The sequence below is a fragment of the Amia ocellicauda genome, chromosome 23, assembly GCF_036373705.1.
Source record: "Amia ocellicauda isolate fAmiCal2 chromosome 23, fAmiCal2.hap1, whole genome shotgun sequence".
In the NCBI taxonomy this organism is placed as follows: domain Eukaryota; kingdom Metazoa; phylum Chordata; class Actinopteri; order Amiiformes; family Amiidae; genus Amia; species Amia ocellicauda.
Genome location: NC_089872.1, coordinates 5,434,152 through 5,451,646, shown reverse-complemented (window position 1 = coordinate 5,451,646; position 17,495 = coordinate 5,434,152). Strand labels below are relative to the sequence as shown.

General features: G+C 40.3%; 1 protein-coding gene across 3 annotated transcripts in view; it reads right to left on the bottom strand.

Annotated features, from left to right (window-relative positions):
• Positions 1–2,998: 2,998 nt before the first annotated feature.
• The window catches only part of tpcn3 (two pore segment channel 3), a 32,470-nt gene continuing 17,973 nt past the window's right edge, over positions 2,999–17,495 (bottom strand). For all 3 annotated transcript variants that reach the window (XM_066696838.1, XM_066696840.1, XM_066696839.1), the window contains 9 exons: positions 14,708–14,893; positions 13,390–13,454; positions 11,939–12,026; positions 11,366–11,435; positions 9,038–9,257; positions 8,335–8,425; positions 8,008–8,121; positions 4,068–4,180; positions 2,999–3,781 (listed from right to left, as the gene is read on the bottom strand). In XM_066696838.1, the coding sequence (XP_066552935.1) occupies positions 3,633–3,781; positions 4,068–4,180; positions 8,008–8,121; positions 8,335–8,425; positions 9,038–9,257; positions 11,366–11,435; positions 11,939–12,026; positions 13,390–13,454; positions 14,708–14,893 (1,096 nt within the window). In that variant the 3' untranslated portion in view covers positions 2,999–3,632. The remainder of the gene's footprint in view (positions 3,782–4,067; positions 4,181–8,007; positions 8,122–8,334; positions 8,426–9,037; positions 9,258–11,365; positions 11,436–11,938; positions 12,027–13,389; positions 13,455–14,707; positions 14,894–17,495) is intronic.

The window sequence follows — 17,495 nt, the reverse complement described above, 5'->3', positions numbered from 1 at the left end:
CACATACACACACACACCAACTTCCAACTTCACTCTTTTAATTGTCCCATATTTGTTCTCTCAGATCCATTTACTTCATTTCTATTTCTTATTGTTTTTGCGATTACACTTTTAGTTTTTCTGTAATTGTTTGCAATTCATTTTTATATACACTGTCATACACAATCTTAATTTGAAGAGCTGTTTGGTGATTCACTTATTAATACTGTTACCAAACTATTAATTAACTATTAATTCAGAGTTTGTTGAACACTGATTTAGTCTACAAAAATATATATATTTTGTCAATAACTACTAGACTGTTGTCAATATGTGAAATGTGTTGACATTAAAGCCTACAGGATGGGACTGATTCCGATACAATGTTGCTAGGATTGCTAATAATTCAACATTTATTTCTTAGGTGTATGCCCTAATCCAAGGCAAATACAGATACACACAATTTGTTTACTACTCTTATTTGTCTTTAACCTGTTCCAAGCAGTTAACAGGACTACAGAACTATACCAAATTTAGCTACTTTAACAAATGCAAAAGCAATAACTCAATATATTTCTACTTTGTTGAGCCTGACAATGAGGCCTGTATGTATAAGGACAGGGTTAAAAGGGTAGAAAGTGAAAAGGGTAAAAACCAACAACAACAAATAAAGGAATAATTTCAAAACACAAAGATACCTGGCACCAAGGACAATTATGTCCCAGCATCCTAAATCCTTCAATAAAAGGATGAATCACAGAATGATAATGTGTCAATTCTCTGAGCCCCACCCTCCCTTTCTTTCCAGAGGTGTCTGGACATATTCAGTAATTTTGTAAGGGGGAGGGGGGTAAAAATGTGGTTCTGCAGTGCAACAATACAACCGGCATACAAAATCTCAATTGTCAACTTCCTAGAAATCATAAAAAGAGATAAACAAAGAAACAATAACAATAAAACAAAAATTAAAGCTTTAAGGCTGCAATAGATCTGTTTGAAGCTGCTGTAGTTTTGCACCCATAAAAGCAGGAGAATGAAAGCACAAAGAGCTCCAGCACATTATCAGGCGATACCACGCAAGCCTTCCAGTCAGTGCCTTCTTTTCCCCGACACGACCCCGTCAATTATAATCTGGCCCTGGGGGGCTTAACACAAACTCTTCCATGCCTTCAGCAACCAGCACCACCATTACCATCCGCACAGCTAACCAATTAAGACCGAAACAGATGCTGAACTACAAAGAAAGAAATAAACCCATCTCATCATAGAGGACACAAGCCCCAAATGTTCTCCGCTCTCGGTTATCCTGTCTCCATTTATTCAGCAATAGTTTCAGAAAGACATTTCCATAGGCAGTGACGACAACATCATTTTACTACATTGCCTGCTTTAATCACAATGTGTTTGATTGTGCCTGGCCTTCTCAAGCTAGGTTATATCAAGTCTTTATCTTCCTCTTTCCATATATAAACACACCACCAAAACAACCCAATAGTAACTGCTATACACTCACCTAAAGGATTATTAGGAACACCATACTAATACTGTGTTTGACCCCCTTTCGCCTTCAGAACTGCCTTAATTCTACGTGGCATTGATTCAACAAGGTGCTGAAAGCATTCTTTAGAAATGTTGGCCCATATTGATAGGATAGCATCTTGCAGTTGATGGAGATTTGTGGGATGCACATCCAGGGCACGAAGCTCCCGTTCCACCACATCCCAAAGATGCTCTATTGGGTTGAGATCTGGTGACTGTGGGGGCCAGTTTAGTACAGTGAACTCATTGTCATGTTCAAGAAACCAATTTGAAATGATTCGACCTTTGTGACATGGTGCATTATCCTGCTGGAAGTAGCCATCAGAGGATGGGTACATGGTGGTCATAAAGGGATGGACATGGTCAGAAACAATGCTCAGGTAGGCCGTGGCATTTAAACGATGCCCAATTGGCACTAAGGGGCCTAAAGTGTGCCAAGAAAACATCCCCCACACCATTACACCACCACCACCAGCCTGCACAGTGGTAACAAGGCATGATGGATCCATGTTCTCATTCTGTTTACGCCAAATTCTGACTCTACCATCTGAATGTCTCAACAGAAATCGAGACTCATCAGACCAGGCAACATTTTTCCAGTCTTCAACTGTCCAATTTTGGTGAGCTTGTGCAAATTGTAGCCTCTTTTTCCTATTTGTAATGGAGATGAGTGGTACCCGGTGGGGTCTTCTGCTGTTGTAGCCCATCCGCCTCAAGGTTGTACGTGTTGTGGCTTCACAAATGCTTTGCTGCATACCTCGGTTGTAACGAGTGGTTATTTCAGTCAAAGTTGCTCTTCTATCAGCTTGAATCAGTCGGCCCATTCTCCTCTGACCTCTAGCATCAACAAGGCATTTTCGCCCACAGGACTGCCGCATACTGGATGTTTTTCCCTTTTCACACCATTCTTTGTAAACCCTAGAAATGGTTGTGCGTGAAAATCCCAGTAACTGAGCAGATTGTGAAATACTCAGACCGGCCCGCCTGGCACCAACAACCATGCCACGCTCAAAATTGCTTAAATCACCTTTCTTTCCCATTCAGACATTCAGTTTGGAGTTCAGGAGATTGTCTTGACCAGGACCACACCCCTAAATGCATTGAAGCAACTGCCATGTGATTGGTTGGTTAGATAATTGCATTAATGAGAAATTGAACAGGTGTTCCTAATAATCCTTTAGGTGAGTGTATAGTAACAGCCTTTCTGCATCAACTGCTATTTCCATTTCCTGTTTTTCAGTGATGTCCTGTCTTTTGTTTTTGTGATCAACCCCAGTTTGGGGATTACACACACAAAGCTGACATAATATATGTTTAGGAGTATTTACATGAGGGACCCCTGCAGGGAGATAATGGAGTTGCATGTTGTGAGTGCAGGCAGGCCGTCCCCACAGATACTTGTTTCAGGCCTGTGACTGACAGCAGTAAAGTCCCTGCTTACTGTGCTTTGGATCTGAATAAAAAAAAACAACTTCAAAAACAAAGAACAAGCTTCATGTTGAGGTGGAGCGAGAACCGACCGCTTTAAAAGGAAAGAAAAAAAGAAAAAGGAATGCATCAGAAACATTGTGGTTTTCTGTGAAGTGTATTTTAAATCACTTGATTTGCTAGAAAAGCCTTCATCCAACCTAGCACACAAAGCATAACTTTACATGAAAAAGTACAAATAGTGAAAAGTGTGAATGAACCATGTCCTGGCTTATAAAAGCAGAAGAGACCATTCAGATCTGAATCACACTGTACTCAAATCCAGCATTAATGTACTCTCATATATACTTTATACAATAATTTATCACAGAAGGCAAAGTATATTGCATATAAAGCTTTTCTTATGGATACAGTTATGCTACATTCATATCCTTATAAAAACAACAACAATAATAACAATACATACATTAAGAAATACTTTGTACTATATAGCAATATGAAGTATGCAATCTACTTCATTTCATTTTTTCACTGCCTGTACATTTGGTTAATTTTCAATACATTTGAGAGAATATAAACCTTTGATCCATACATGGAAGCAATGCATACGTATATTATATATATAATAATACAGTTCATTGAAGTGATTTGAAAATCCCTTTTTCAATAATTAAAAAAAAAAAAAACTATATGCTGTCAAAGGTTGGGTTCTGGAAGCCTGGAGACAAAGGATTGTCAGGATCCTCTCCACACTCGTCCAAACTGCAGCCGTTATCCTCAGGGCCCAGATCGGCCTCAAATATCCTCTGTAACAGGGTATCCACAGTCTTGTATCCTGGGGTAACAATGAGAACAGTTGTCACAGGACCCAGAAATGGTCTTATCAGAAGGTGCGCTGGTTCTATACCAGCTTGTGAACAACATCGGGGGGCTACAAATTAAAAATAAGTTCTCAAACGTTTTCAGCAGGAATTCTGAGAAGAAAACAGTTATGGAGGCAGATTTTTGTGTATTCTCTTAAATGTGTGTGTTGCATTTTTAACATGTATATTGTGCATTCAAAAGACATTACAAAAAGGGACAAACAAAACATACAGGCAGGGATTCTAGGAATGACTCACTTTTTGATGCAATCCTGAACATGAGAGAAGACTTTCCTTTGACGTTTTCTGCAGGGCCAAGGTCATTCTCCTGAGTTTCCATGTCTTCCGCAATGCCCTTATCCTGCTCATCTCTGAGAGTTGCAGAAACAAAGGGATTTCTTGACATGTTTATCTTCAATATGTGTGTGTATAATATTATATATATAATAGGTATAATTCACATTCAAATTCCTTCTTTCAAGGTGTTCAGCTGGGTTACTCTTTGAATGATTGGACACACCAAACTAAATCCCCCATTGGAAAGTCACATGATAGTCCCAGACAACACGTATGAGGATGTCACCACTGTTCTTTTGGGGAGAAACCGTGCATTGAGTTCAGATTTTTGTAAATCCACCTGACAGGGATATTAACAATTCTGAAGCAAACAAAAAGTGGATTCTGAAAAAAAGGCCAGACTTACGGTGGCCCTGAAGTGCATCTGCTGAAAAAATAAAGCAGTGGCTGTGAGATTTGGAAGTGCTGAAAAAATAAAACAGCAGCTGCGAGATTTGGAAGTGCTGAAAAAATAAAGCGCCTGCTGCAGCATTTTCAGAAGCAATTACGGAAAGGGAGGGTACACATTGTAAAATATATTTGACTGATGCCATTGGACAGCAAGCAAGTCACGTTGGCGAGCCTGTAGATTTTCAAATACAATTACAGTACTCAGCCTATATATAAACTCTAAGAAGTGAAGGTTCTAATAAGAATCTTTTTTGGATTCCCAGGGTTGATATTGTGGAGGAACCTTTAAGGTTCCTATTAGAACCTTTTACCAAGGTTCCCTGCAAACAAGGATCCTTAAAGAACCTTAAACGTTAACGAACCCTTTAACTCACGAACAACCCAAAGGTTCTAAATAGAACCGCTGAAGAATCTTCGATTTTTAGAGTGAGTATGTACCCGGTTGGTGTTTTTTTCTGTTACAGTTATTAATTTACTGTAGAAGCTTTATTTTCTGTTAACTGTATTTGAAAGATTTTACGTTTAAAAAGTAAAGTAGTCCTGATCCAATGTAAATTACAATGTCTGGTCACGCATAAGTGGGGCAGGCTAATTTGAGCGCAATTCCAAATGATAGAATAACACTTGTTATTATTAATAATAATAATAATAATAATAATAATAATAATAATAAAAGTACATTCAATATAAAACATGTAGAATTAAGATAAGTTAGAGAGACAATGCAAAAGTCCTTAATAAAATAAAAATCCATCCATTTTCAAAGCCGCTTATCCTGGTCAGGGTGGCGGGGAAGCCAGAGCCGATCCCGGCAGGCATGGAGGATCGGCAGGAACACACCCAGGATGGGACGCAGCCCATTGCAGGGCAATTTAGCTTTGCCAATCAACCTGGCTGATGGTGGGAAGAAGTGGGAGACCTGGGGAAACCGCACAGACAGGCACCCGAGCAAAGACCCGAACCCAGCGCCACCGTGCCGGCCCCAAAATAAAAATACGATTTTATATGAATGTGTTATTTATTATTATTTCTTCGATTTTTTGGAGTTATTCATATCTGTTAAAGCCCTCTCTCTAATTTGGCATTTACCAAATTAGCTCATGCTCTTGTCTTGCTCCTTCTGATGGAATTGTTAATGGATGTTTTCTGTTAGTGCTTAAGAATAATAATAAAAATAAAGCACTGTCACACTGCCTTGTAATAATTAAGTACAGTTGTTAATTTAGTAAATCTAGCTACTTTAAACCCCATTCTGTCTCCTACCTAAGCTTTCAATAATTTTGAATACATTTTAGGACAGCCCTATGACTCTATTAATATGTCACCACAAAGTGGATAGAGAGCAGAAGATCACAGCAATATTAATATCATACTTCGCGCTGTAGCATTATGATGGGTGTATTTTGATAAGAGCATATTAGCTCTGAGCTGAAGCACTGATCTAAAGAAGACCTCTCCCCCCAAAGTTATCAAATTTCCTTAAAGTGTGGGACTGGTTTAAATCAAAGTGACAGTCTTGGGAAGATGGCACCGAGAATAGGCCAAATAGTTTGGAATCCTGCTGTGAGATGTCTGGGGAAGGGGGCCTGTAGGTAATAAAAACTCTTTGAAATGGACGAGAGCCGAAATCCCGACACAGAGCTACGAACCCGGGCCAACCGGCATTTCCAAAAGATGGCATGGATTGACATCAGTCATAAATCAAGCCCCCTCCAATAGGACACTGGGGGCTGAAACCAAAATCCAATCTCAAAAACTCAAGAACCAATCACCTATTGATCTGACAGGTGTATAAAGGACAGTGCACGTCTCTCTCTCTCTCACCTGAACCAGTAACTCGCTGCCACAGCTCAACCTGTAGCTCTGTTGCCAGAACCGGTCTTTGCCGAAAACAGAAGAGTTAAACTGGGAGAAGGAGATTGAGCCGTACGAAGAATTCTTTTAAAGGACTTTATTAAATAAAGAACTTTACAGACTGCGCATGCCCGCCTGTGCCCACCTGATCAGTGGAGTTTTACAGCTGGACAATTGACTGAATACAAAAGTGTCAGTCATTTAAATAGCTATTTGAGTCTGACTTTGTCTTCAAATAAGTAAGGTGAGAGACCCTGCTTACAAAGAAGATTTTGTGCACAAACTTGGAGCCTTCAAACCAGTGGAAAATCTATTTGGAAAGGACTCTATATTCGCGAAACCCCAACTTCCAGGTGCATCGACTGAGTGGAAGTTCTTGGACAAAGCCGAACCGGACTGCCTTTGTTCCAAACCACACGGACCTCGTGCCGTGTGCTTTTATCTGAGCCCGAAGCCAGAGAGGCCTCTCTGCGACGAAGTTCAGATAAGTTTAACAGTTTGGATTTTGTGATTCATGACATTGGAGAAATCAATTAGAAATGTTAATCTGTGATTCATAAGTCTAGAATGTGTAATATTTAGTTTTGCTTAAATATAAATGTGTGTTGCATTAAACTGTTTTGTTGATAATTTTAGAAATAAAATCTGTCAACGCCGAGAAATATCTTCTCATTCCTGTTTCACTGTTTAGTCTGAAATTGACACTAATAGACATTAGATTATTGGTGTCCCTGCCTATCCTTAATCATTGAATAATAATCAGTTAAGGGAAATTGTGGTAACAAGTAATGATAGGATCTTTCTTGGCACCTAAACATAAATGAGACTAATATATATAATGAAGTTATCTGACATAAATACTAACCTGCGTAGTTATTTAATGTCCGACTAACAATACTAATGAGAGACTCACCTTCGTCTTACTAACCGGTATTGTAGTCAATGTGTTTATAACCTTTTTTATTTAACGATTTGTGTGATACCATATGCAATCCCATTTAGTCTCTGTTTTTGAATAAATTTGACAATTTATATCTTTGGAATTGGTGTCTGCGTCCAATTATTACAGAAATTGAGTTCTACAAGATTCCAGGATTCGTGATAAGGTGATACTATAAAATCACTTCTTTCATTGAAATTTATAAGTGTACCTTATGCTACAGCGCTCTGCGCAGTTGGCGCCCGTTTCTCAGATTCTGTTGGCTCTTCTGGAGAAGCAACTCGGCCGACGTGACTTGATTGCTGTCCAATGGCATCAGTCAAATATATTTTACAATGTACCTCCCTTTCCGTAACTGCTTCTGAAAATGCTACAGCAGCCGCTTTATTTTTTCAGCACTTCCAAATCTCACAGCCATTGCAAATCTCGCAGCCGCTGCTTTATTTTTTTCAGCAGTTGCACTTCAGGGCAACCGTACAGACTACAGTGTTGGGCAAAACTTGGTTGAAGTTTAATGCTGAAATCAAAGCTAGGATAGAGAAAATTGGAAAAATATATATGCGGTAGAATATTGAACATGTGTATTATAAACAAATATAACGAACAACAAAACATATGTGCCTCTAGCTAGATTAGTATTGATAATAGAATACTTACTGCTCAATTCCCAATTCCAGCTCCTGTATCTTCTTCTCAATTGAAGTCTGTAGATCACACTTTTCTAACGTATACTCCACAAAAAAAGCTTCCAGAATGAATGCGACTAAAATGCTGCAGATCAGACAAGCAAACAGAAGAGTCGATCAGATTTCATCAACAAAACACTTCACAGATTTTGTTGTTTTAGCACATTTGCAAATTTGCAAACAGGATGCAGCTAAATTCCTCTGACCAGTGAGCTACTTCATGATGAGTAAGGTATTAGTTTGTTTTTTGTTTACAAAGTTTGTTTACTTGAGACAATAATATTAAACACAAACTTACTTGATAATGATGATAACCACCACAATGTGAAACACAACAAAATAGATCCTGGCTGCAACGTGAGTGACCACTGTAAATCCATTGGTCAGGAGTGATGGAAGGTTAAAGAAAACAGGAGGCAGTTCAAAAACATTCATTCATAAACCTGTCCTCAGAGGAAACGGCAGACCTATACCATCATAGGGAGGACTGGTGCAGCTCGCATCTAAATCCTATCTTCCCAAATATAATCCTAACTTTACATTCCCCTAAAAGCCTCAATCTTTGCCTGCAGACTTCCGCCTTCCCCGTAGCCTCCACACACAAGCATTAATGACTCCTGTGAGTGAGGACAACACTCCTATGATGCTTAGACTGCAGGTTTCACTGCCACCTTGTCTCCTAAAGAAAGTCACAAAGACATACTGTTCTGATATTAGCTTTTGAACCTCTGTTCTGCTGGGATTAGATCCATTCAATTTCAATCTATCTCCCTCTGTGTGTGCGTGCGCGTGCGTGTGTAGGTTTAGCGTTGACTGAAGCTTATTCCAATACAAAATGATGAAGTTGTAAATGTGTAGTCACAGATACAGCCAACAAGCTTAGGGGTTAAACATTTTGCCTTGTATAATGTGTTTTTATTTCATAAATAGGAAAGATTAACTTCAGGTCAAAATCCTTCAAAATAGCATCATATCCCTGGGGCTTCTGTTCAAAAGGATATCGTTCCACTGGTTCACAACAGTGAGCTCCAAGAGAAGGATGAATGAGGAAACAATGTCATTGAAGTTGTTCTTGCAGTAGTTGTGTCTTGCAAACGCAGAGTCTTTCAGGAGTGGGTTGCCACAGTACGCGCTGGCAGGGTCCGACGAGTTGAAGCCGTAGAATGTGATTTTTCCCTTGAACGATTCCATACCAATCACAGCAAAGATGTAATAAACCACCTGCCAACAAGGAATAAAAAGTAGAAGAAAAAACACCACACTAAAGTGACTATTAAAATATATTTGGCTCAATTAGACATCTCTAGTTCACGCTTTGGTGGTGGTGTGGTAAATACTTGAAATGCAAAGGTTGTGTCCAATGAGCTTTGGTATATATTTTGCGTATTAGTAAGAAATACAGAAGTTCTAATGCTAAGACGAGAAACCTACAGTGAGGGAAAAAAGTATTTGATCCCCTGCTGATTTTGTACGTTTGCCCACTGACAAAGAAATGATCAGTCTATAATTTTAATGGTAGGTATATTTTAACAGTGAAAGACAGAATAACAGCAAAAAAAATCCAGAAAAACGCATTTCAAAAAAGTTATAAATTGATTTGCATGTTAATGAGGGAAATAAGTATTTGATCCCCTATCAATCAGCAAGATTTCTGGCTCCCAGGTGTCTTTTATACAGGTAACGAGCTGAGATTAGGAGCACTCTCTTAAAGGGAGTGCTCCTAATCTCAGCTCATTACCTGTATAAAAGACACCTGTCCACAGAAGGAATCAATCAATCAGATTCCAAACTCTCCACCATGGCCAAGACTAAAGAGCTGTCCAAGGATGTCAGGGACAAGATTGTAGACCTACACAAGGCTGGAATGGGGTACAAGACCATCGCCAAGCAGCTTGGTGAGAAGGTGACAACAGTTGGTGCGATTATTCGCAAATGGAAGAAACACAAAATAACTGTCAGTCTCCCTCGGTCTGGGGCTCCATGCAAGATCTCACATCGTGGAGTTTCAATGAACATGAGAACGGTGAGGAATCAGCCCAGAACTACACGGGAGGATCTTGTTAATGATCTCGAGGCAGCTGGGACCATAGTCACCAAGAAAACAATTGGTAACACACTACGCCGTGAAGGACTGAAATCCTGCAGCGCCCGCAAGGCCCCCCTGCTCAAGAAAGCACATGTACAGGCCTGTCTGAAGTTTGCCAACATCTGAATGATTCAGAGGAGAACTAGGTGAAAGTGTTGTGGTCAGATGAGACCAAAATCGAGCTCTTTGGCATCAACTGAACTCGCCGTGTTTGGAGGAGGAGGAATGACCCCAAGAACACCATCCCCACCGTCAAACATTATGCTTTGGGGGTGTTTTTCTGCTAAGGGGACAGGACAACTGCCCCGCATCAAAGGGACGATGGACAGGGCCATGTAACGTCAAACCTTGGGTGAGAACTTCCTTCCCTCAGCCAGGGCATTGAAAATGGGTCGTGGATGGTATTCCAGCATGACAATAACCCAAAACACACAGCCAAGGCAACAAAGGAGTGGCTCAAGAAGAAGCACATTAAGGTCCTGGATTGGCCTAGCCAGTCTCCAGACCTTAATCCCATAGAAAATCTGTGGAGGGAGCTGAAGGTTCGAGTTGACAAACGTCAGCCTCGAAACCTTAATGACTTGGAGAGGATCTGCAAAGAGGAGTGGGACAAAATCCCTCCTGAGATGTGTGCAAACCTGGTGGCCAACTACAAGAAACGTCTGACCTCTGTGATTGCCAACAAGGGTTTTGCCACCAAGTACTAAGTCGAAGGGGTCAAATACTTATTTCCCTCATTAACATGCAAATCAATTTATAACTTTTTTTAAATGCGTTTTTTTCTGGATTTTTTTTGTTGTTATTCTGTCTCTCACTGTTAAAATACATCTACCATTAAAATTATAGACTGATCTTTTCTTTGTCAGTGGGCAAACATACAAAATAAGCAGGGGATCAAATACTTTTTCCCCCCACTGTATTAACTGAAATGTGTAGTGCAGGAGCAGGACAGGTCTCATCCAAGAACCACAGAGATAATATTAGATTGGTCGGCAAACCATTAACAAGATGTTTTGGAATCCCAGATGAAAAAACTTCAATGTCAACCAATGTTAAATATCTAGTCTTGGTTACCACAGTTTAAAGACAGAGAAATACTTGTTTGACCAAACCCAGTTGTTTCTAAGCTTGCTTTGAATATTAATTTTTAAAAAAGTGTCTTGGAAAATGAGGTGATTGCATTATAGACATATTATTAGACAGATAATGAACTCAGACATTGTTAGAGGAGAAGCTGACTTACAATTATGAGCTGTCCAAAAGTAATAATCGTGGGGCCAATCTTTATAATGGTATTGATAATAGCCCGAAACCTGAAAAACACAGATGATTCAAAACTCCATGAAGAGCAAGTGGAAAACTCAAAATTGATTGTAATGATTTTGTGAGAAACTCATGCATTCTTCAAGACATGTTCTGCCAAGTCTGTTTCTCTTCATACTAAAGAAATCAGCTGAGATTTAAGCACCTACAAGACTCCTAATACAATATTCATGAATTACATTTGTTAAAAACACTCACACACACACAGACTTCAGCATTACCTTTATAACTTGAAAGAAAAAGTGGCTAAAAAATAATAACATTAAATACCAAAGAGCAATAGTAGTAGTAATAATACATCCTTACACAAATAAACTCATACACATCAAAATCAATGGACACCTTCTCAAGACCACCGAGTAACAGTTCACAGTTAATGGAGAGAGATGATTGCATTAAACTGGCAGTGCAAATCACAGCCCAACTTCATTAACCACTAATCATCCCTTCACCTCTTCCACCTAATTGAACAACAAAGCAGAGAGACCCTTACCTCTTGATACTGTCCACGATGCGAATAAGCCTCAGGACCCTTAGGATAAAGACTATATCCAGGATTTGACGGCTGGTGTAGCCACCAGCTGAAATACACAACAGACACCCATATGGTTTAAAGTGCTTTCTCCTCTGAAGGTCAGGAAGGAAGATCCCTCTGCAGGACAGGGCTTGGCAGCAGCTTTAGGAGGACATTTTTAGCAGGCTTGTGGGCAGTATGGTGGCATGGTTAATTCAAACTAGTTCATTACTCAGGTCAAAATCTAAATACCACTCCTAAAATGTTTTATATTCCTTACCTCTTACTTTCTATAATAACTCTGCCTACCACACAGAGATGTGAACAGCACAACAGTGCTTTCTGAGAAATGGGGACACAGCAGCACAGCAGACTGCTCTGAAAGCCAAATGGGAAATCGCTGTGCTCTGAATAACAGCTACAAGCTCCTCCACGTTGCTGAAGGAGACTTTACAGGGGCTGGGATCACTGCATCACAGCAGTCAAGGGAGGCCAACTTCAAGCAAACCATCATTAGTGAAACAGAATGTGAAGAAAGCACAGACCTTACAAACACAAATTGAGAAGTTAAAATGAACAGCCCATCTGTAAAAATCTGAACACACACATTATGTGTCTATATCGATCTATCGATTTTGAATGGTTTTATTCCAAAATCATGAGAACCACTTTAATTGCACATAGACAGAGGCCATTTAAGTAATTGAGTGGCTTGTCAAGGTCATTTTGTGCACCTGAATTTGTTTAGGTTTGCCACACCAATAGGTAGGAGTACTTCGGCAATCATGACTACCATTTTTATTTCATATTAATTATCTAATTACGTCTGTTTTTTGTTTTTTGTTATGTATGGAGTATGTTGTGTATATAATACATTCACTCCTACTTCAAAGTGTCAAGAATGCAAGCTTTAAAGCAACAAAATGTGAAAACAGTTAGATGATCTGAATACCCATTACATTTGTATACACACACACACGCACGCACGCACACACGCACGCACATATAGATACACATACATACAGTTGTAGCTGAAGATATTCACAACCCTTCTTTGAAAAATGTTATTTTCCATTAAGTTTAGTAAATATTATTCCTTAAAGCTATACAGTGTCTGGCAAGTATCCTGAGTTTAGACAGGGGTTGTGTAAACAAGGGACTGCCACTCAATTGATTTCTCTCCCATCTCAAATGAGTTCAGTCAACTGAATCCTTCATTTTCTCTCAGCTGAATAACTGCCAAAACAAATTCTGAAAGGCATTAATGATAAGTATGGTTTAAAAATGAAATATAAACTAAATGAACCACCAACTGCAACTGTACATAAATTAAACGTAGTAAAAGTAGTAAAATAAACACATTCACAAAAGAGTTAAGATTCCAATAACAACTATCATTAGGCTCATTAGGCGGGTTGGCTTTTACTCACATGATTTCATTGCGGAGTTGGCGATGGTGGCAACTAAAGCAGAAATGATGATGATGGTGTCAAACCTGTGGAAGGAGAAGCAGAAATCCATAAAGCCCTGCACTGCTGGAGAAAACCTTTGCAAAGATTAAACTGAGAGCAACTAGTCTCATGAGCGAGAGAGAATACAGCTGAGTGTTCTGGAGGCCATGATGCTGAGTGGCGTGTTCATCCATCCATCTATATCGAATAACCACTTCACCCAGAACAGGGTCAAGGTGAGCTGGGTCCTGGGTCGTCTCCATCCCCCAGTCCTATATATCTTTACACTTACTATGTGTTTGAACCATACCACTAACTGTACATGCACTTTTCTTCTTCTCCTACCATCCCAAAGATGCATGTCTGCGTATCCATGTAAGTAGAATTGGGCAATGAATCCATCTGCTGCCCAAAGGAATGCCCTAATGTCAATGCAAACATTTCCTGCCATTTCATTCCTCAAAAGAAAGCAAGACCACTTGTGCTCTCTGTCCCCAAGAGCTTCTTCAAGATATCTGTAACTTAGTTCAGAAAAGCCCGGGTGAGCCCATCTCTCAGGGTATGAAAGCGGTATATCAATCACTTCTGCAATGCCCATCCTCGCCCTGCGAATGAGGAGGAGGTGATCAATTGTCTTACAGGGACCAGACTGCCGCTTGCTTTCAATAGGAATTAAGTGCTTTGTTTGCCTATATGCTCTAGATGCTGGCAAACATCCCCCTATCTTGTAACAAATTTCCACACAGATTGCACCTCTGCAGCTGAGGGGAAGCAGCCACTCCAGCCATCAGTGTGCATTAAACATCGGCCCGCTGGGGCACTCTCGAGCTTAAAAGCCAGCTGACTTGAGCTCGACTCCTCAGAGAGCACTGTGCTTCACATGCTTTCGTCTAGGGCTTGATAACCCAGTCCCTCTCAATGCATCTCCTAGAAACCTGCATGGGTGGCTCACGAGGTTAAAAATACCTGTATTACTGTATTTTATCTCTTGGGACACCATTATATTACTGCTAAGAGATATCCTCCTTCATTTATATTATATCGGTAAGGTAAACACCTAGGATTTGACACGATCTCTCACTTTACTGAATGGACTAAAGGGTTCAGGGTGAAAATCAGCTGTAAGTTTGGAATAGTACAGGTCAAATTTAATCATCAGAAGTGATTTCATCATGTGTGATTCTGAGGTGAACCTTACTTAGCAAACCTTGTTACTTTGCTTTGTAGAAGCTTTGATGAAGTACATTTATTAACAAATCATAAAAGTCAGTAAACTGGCACATGGTCCAATGCCTACCAGTTCCAAAACTCATGTCTGGCAAAAAATGAGCGCGGCTCATAGGTGTACAGCTTCAGCAGGATCTCCAGCAAGTACAGTCCCAGGAACACCCACTCCGCGTTGGAGATCAGTGGGTTCTCCTCGTCCAGGCCGATGAACACAGCGTTCACCAGAATCACCAGGTCGTAGATGTAGATGAACCCCCTGCAAGAGACGACGGGCCAGGCTGCGGTCATTCAAATGCACAGATACAATAAGCAAGGGGTAATGATGCCCTCGATGGGATCAAGACTTTCTGAAGCAGCTTAAGGTTAGAAGTTTAAAATCCAGGATTTACCTTCAACTTGAAGCACACTCTCCTTTGTCTCTTGTGAGGAAAAGGTTGTTGCGCAGTGTAGCATTATGATGGGTGTATTTTGATAAGAGCATATTAGCTCTGAGCTGAAGCACTGATCTAAAGACCTCTCCCCCCAAAGTTATCAGATTTCCTTAAAGTGTGGAATTGGTTTACATCAAAGTGACAGTTTTGGGAGGATGGCACCGAGAATAGGCCAAATAGTTTGGAATCCTGCTGTGAGATGTCTGGGGAAGGGGGCCTGTAGGTAATAAAAGCTCTTTGAAATGGACGAGAGCCGAAATCCCGACAGAGCTACGAACCCGGGCCAACCGGCATTTCCAAAAGATGGCATGGATTGACATCAGTCATAAATCAAGCCCCCCTCCAATAGGACACTGGGGGCTGAAACCGAAATCCAATCTCAATATTAATTTACTGTAGAAGCTTTATTTTCTGTTAACTGTATTTGAAAGATTTTACGTTTAAAAAGTAAAGTAGTCCTGATCCAATGTAAATTACAATGTCTGGTCACGCATAAGTGGGGCAGGCTAATTTGAGCGCAATTCCAAATGATAGAATAACACTCGTTATTATTAATAATAATAATAATAATAATAATAATAAAAGTACATTCAATATAAAACATGTAGAATTAAGATAAGTTAGAGAGACAATGCAAAAGTCCTTAATAAAATAAAAATCCATCAATTTTCAAAGCCGCTTATCCTGGTCAGGGTGGCGGGGAAGCCGGAACCGATCCCGGCAGGCATGGAGGATCGGCAGGAACACACCCAGGATGGGACGCAGCCCATTGCAGGGCAATTTAGCTTTGCCAATCAACTTGGCTGATGGTGGGAAGAAGTGGGAGACCTGGGGAAACCGCGCAGACAGGCACCCGAGCAGAGACCCGAACCCAGCGCCACCGTGCCGGCCCCAAAATAAAAATACGATTTTATATGAATGTGTTATTTATTATTATTTCTTCGATTTTTTGGAGTTATTCATATTTGTTAAAGCCCTCTCTCTAATTTTGCATTTACCAAATTAGCTCATGCTCTTGTCTTGCTCCTTCTGATGGAATTGTTAATGGATGTTTTCTGTTAGCGCTTAAGAATAATAATAAAAATAAAGCACTGTCACACTGCCTTGTAATAATTAAGTACAGTTGTTAATTTAGTAAATCTAGCTACTTTAAACCCCATTCTGTCTCCTACCTAAGCTTTCAATAATTTCGAATACATTTTAGGACAGCCCTATGACTCTATTAATATGTCACCACAAAGTGGATAGAGAGCAGAAGATCACAGCAATATTAATATCATACTTCACGCTGTAGCATTATGATGGGTGTATTTTGATAAGAGCATATTAGCTCTGAGCTGAAGCACTGATCTAAAGACCTCTCCCCCCAAAGTTATCAGATTTCCTTAAAGTGTGGGACTGGTTTACATCAAAGTGACAGTCTTGGGAGGATGGCACCGAGAATAGGCCAAATAGTTTGGAATCCTGCTGTGAGATGTCTGGGGAAGGGGGCCTGTAGGTAATAAAAACTCTTTGGAATGGACGAGAGCCGAAATCCCGACACAGAGCTACGAACCCGGGCCAACCGGCATTTCCAAAAGATGGCATGGATTGACATCAGTCATAAAATCAAGCCCCCTCCAATAGGACACTGGGGGTGAAACCGAAATCCAAACTCAAGAACCAATCACCTATTGATCTGACAGGCGTATAAAGAACAGCACACGCTCTCTCTCTCTCTCTCTCTCTCACCTGAACCAGAAACTCGCTGCCACAGCTCAACCTGTAGCTCTGTTGCCCGAACCGGAACCAGAAACCAACCAAGTCTTTGCCGGCAACAGAAGAGTTAAACTGGGAGAAGGAGATTGAGCCATACGAAGAATTCTTTTAAAGGACTTTATTAAATAAAGAACTTTACAGACTGCACATGCCCACCTGTGCCCACCTGATCAGTGGAGTTTTACAGCTGGACAAAGTCGACTGTATACGAAAGTGTCAGTCATTTAAATAGCTATTTGAGTCTTAAGAAACTCGACCCTTGGAACCAAACAGGGCCCTGCTTTCCTCAAAGACTTTGTCTTCAAATAAGTATGGTGAGAGACCCTGCTTGCCAAGAACATTTTGTGCACAACCTTGGAGCCTTCAAACCAGTGGAAAATCTGTTTGGAAAAGACTCTATATTCGCGAAACCCCAACTTCCAGGTGCATCGACTGAGTGGAAGTTCTTGGACAAAGCCAAACCGGACTGCCTTTGTTCCAAACCACACAGACCTCGTGCCGTGTGCTGTTATCTGAGCCCGAAGCCAGAGAGGCCTCTCTGCGACGAAGTTCAGATAAGTTTAACAGTTTGGGGTTTGTGATTCATGACATTTGAGAATTCAATTAGAAATGTTAATCTGTGATTCATAACTCTAGAATGTGTAATATCATTTAGTTTTGCTTAAATAT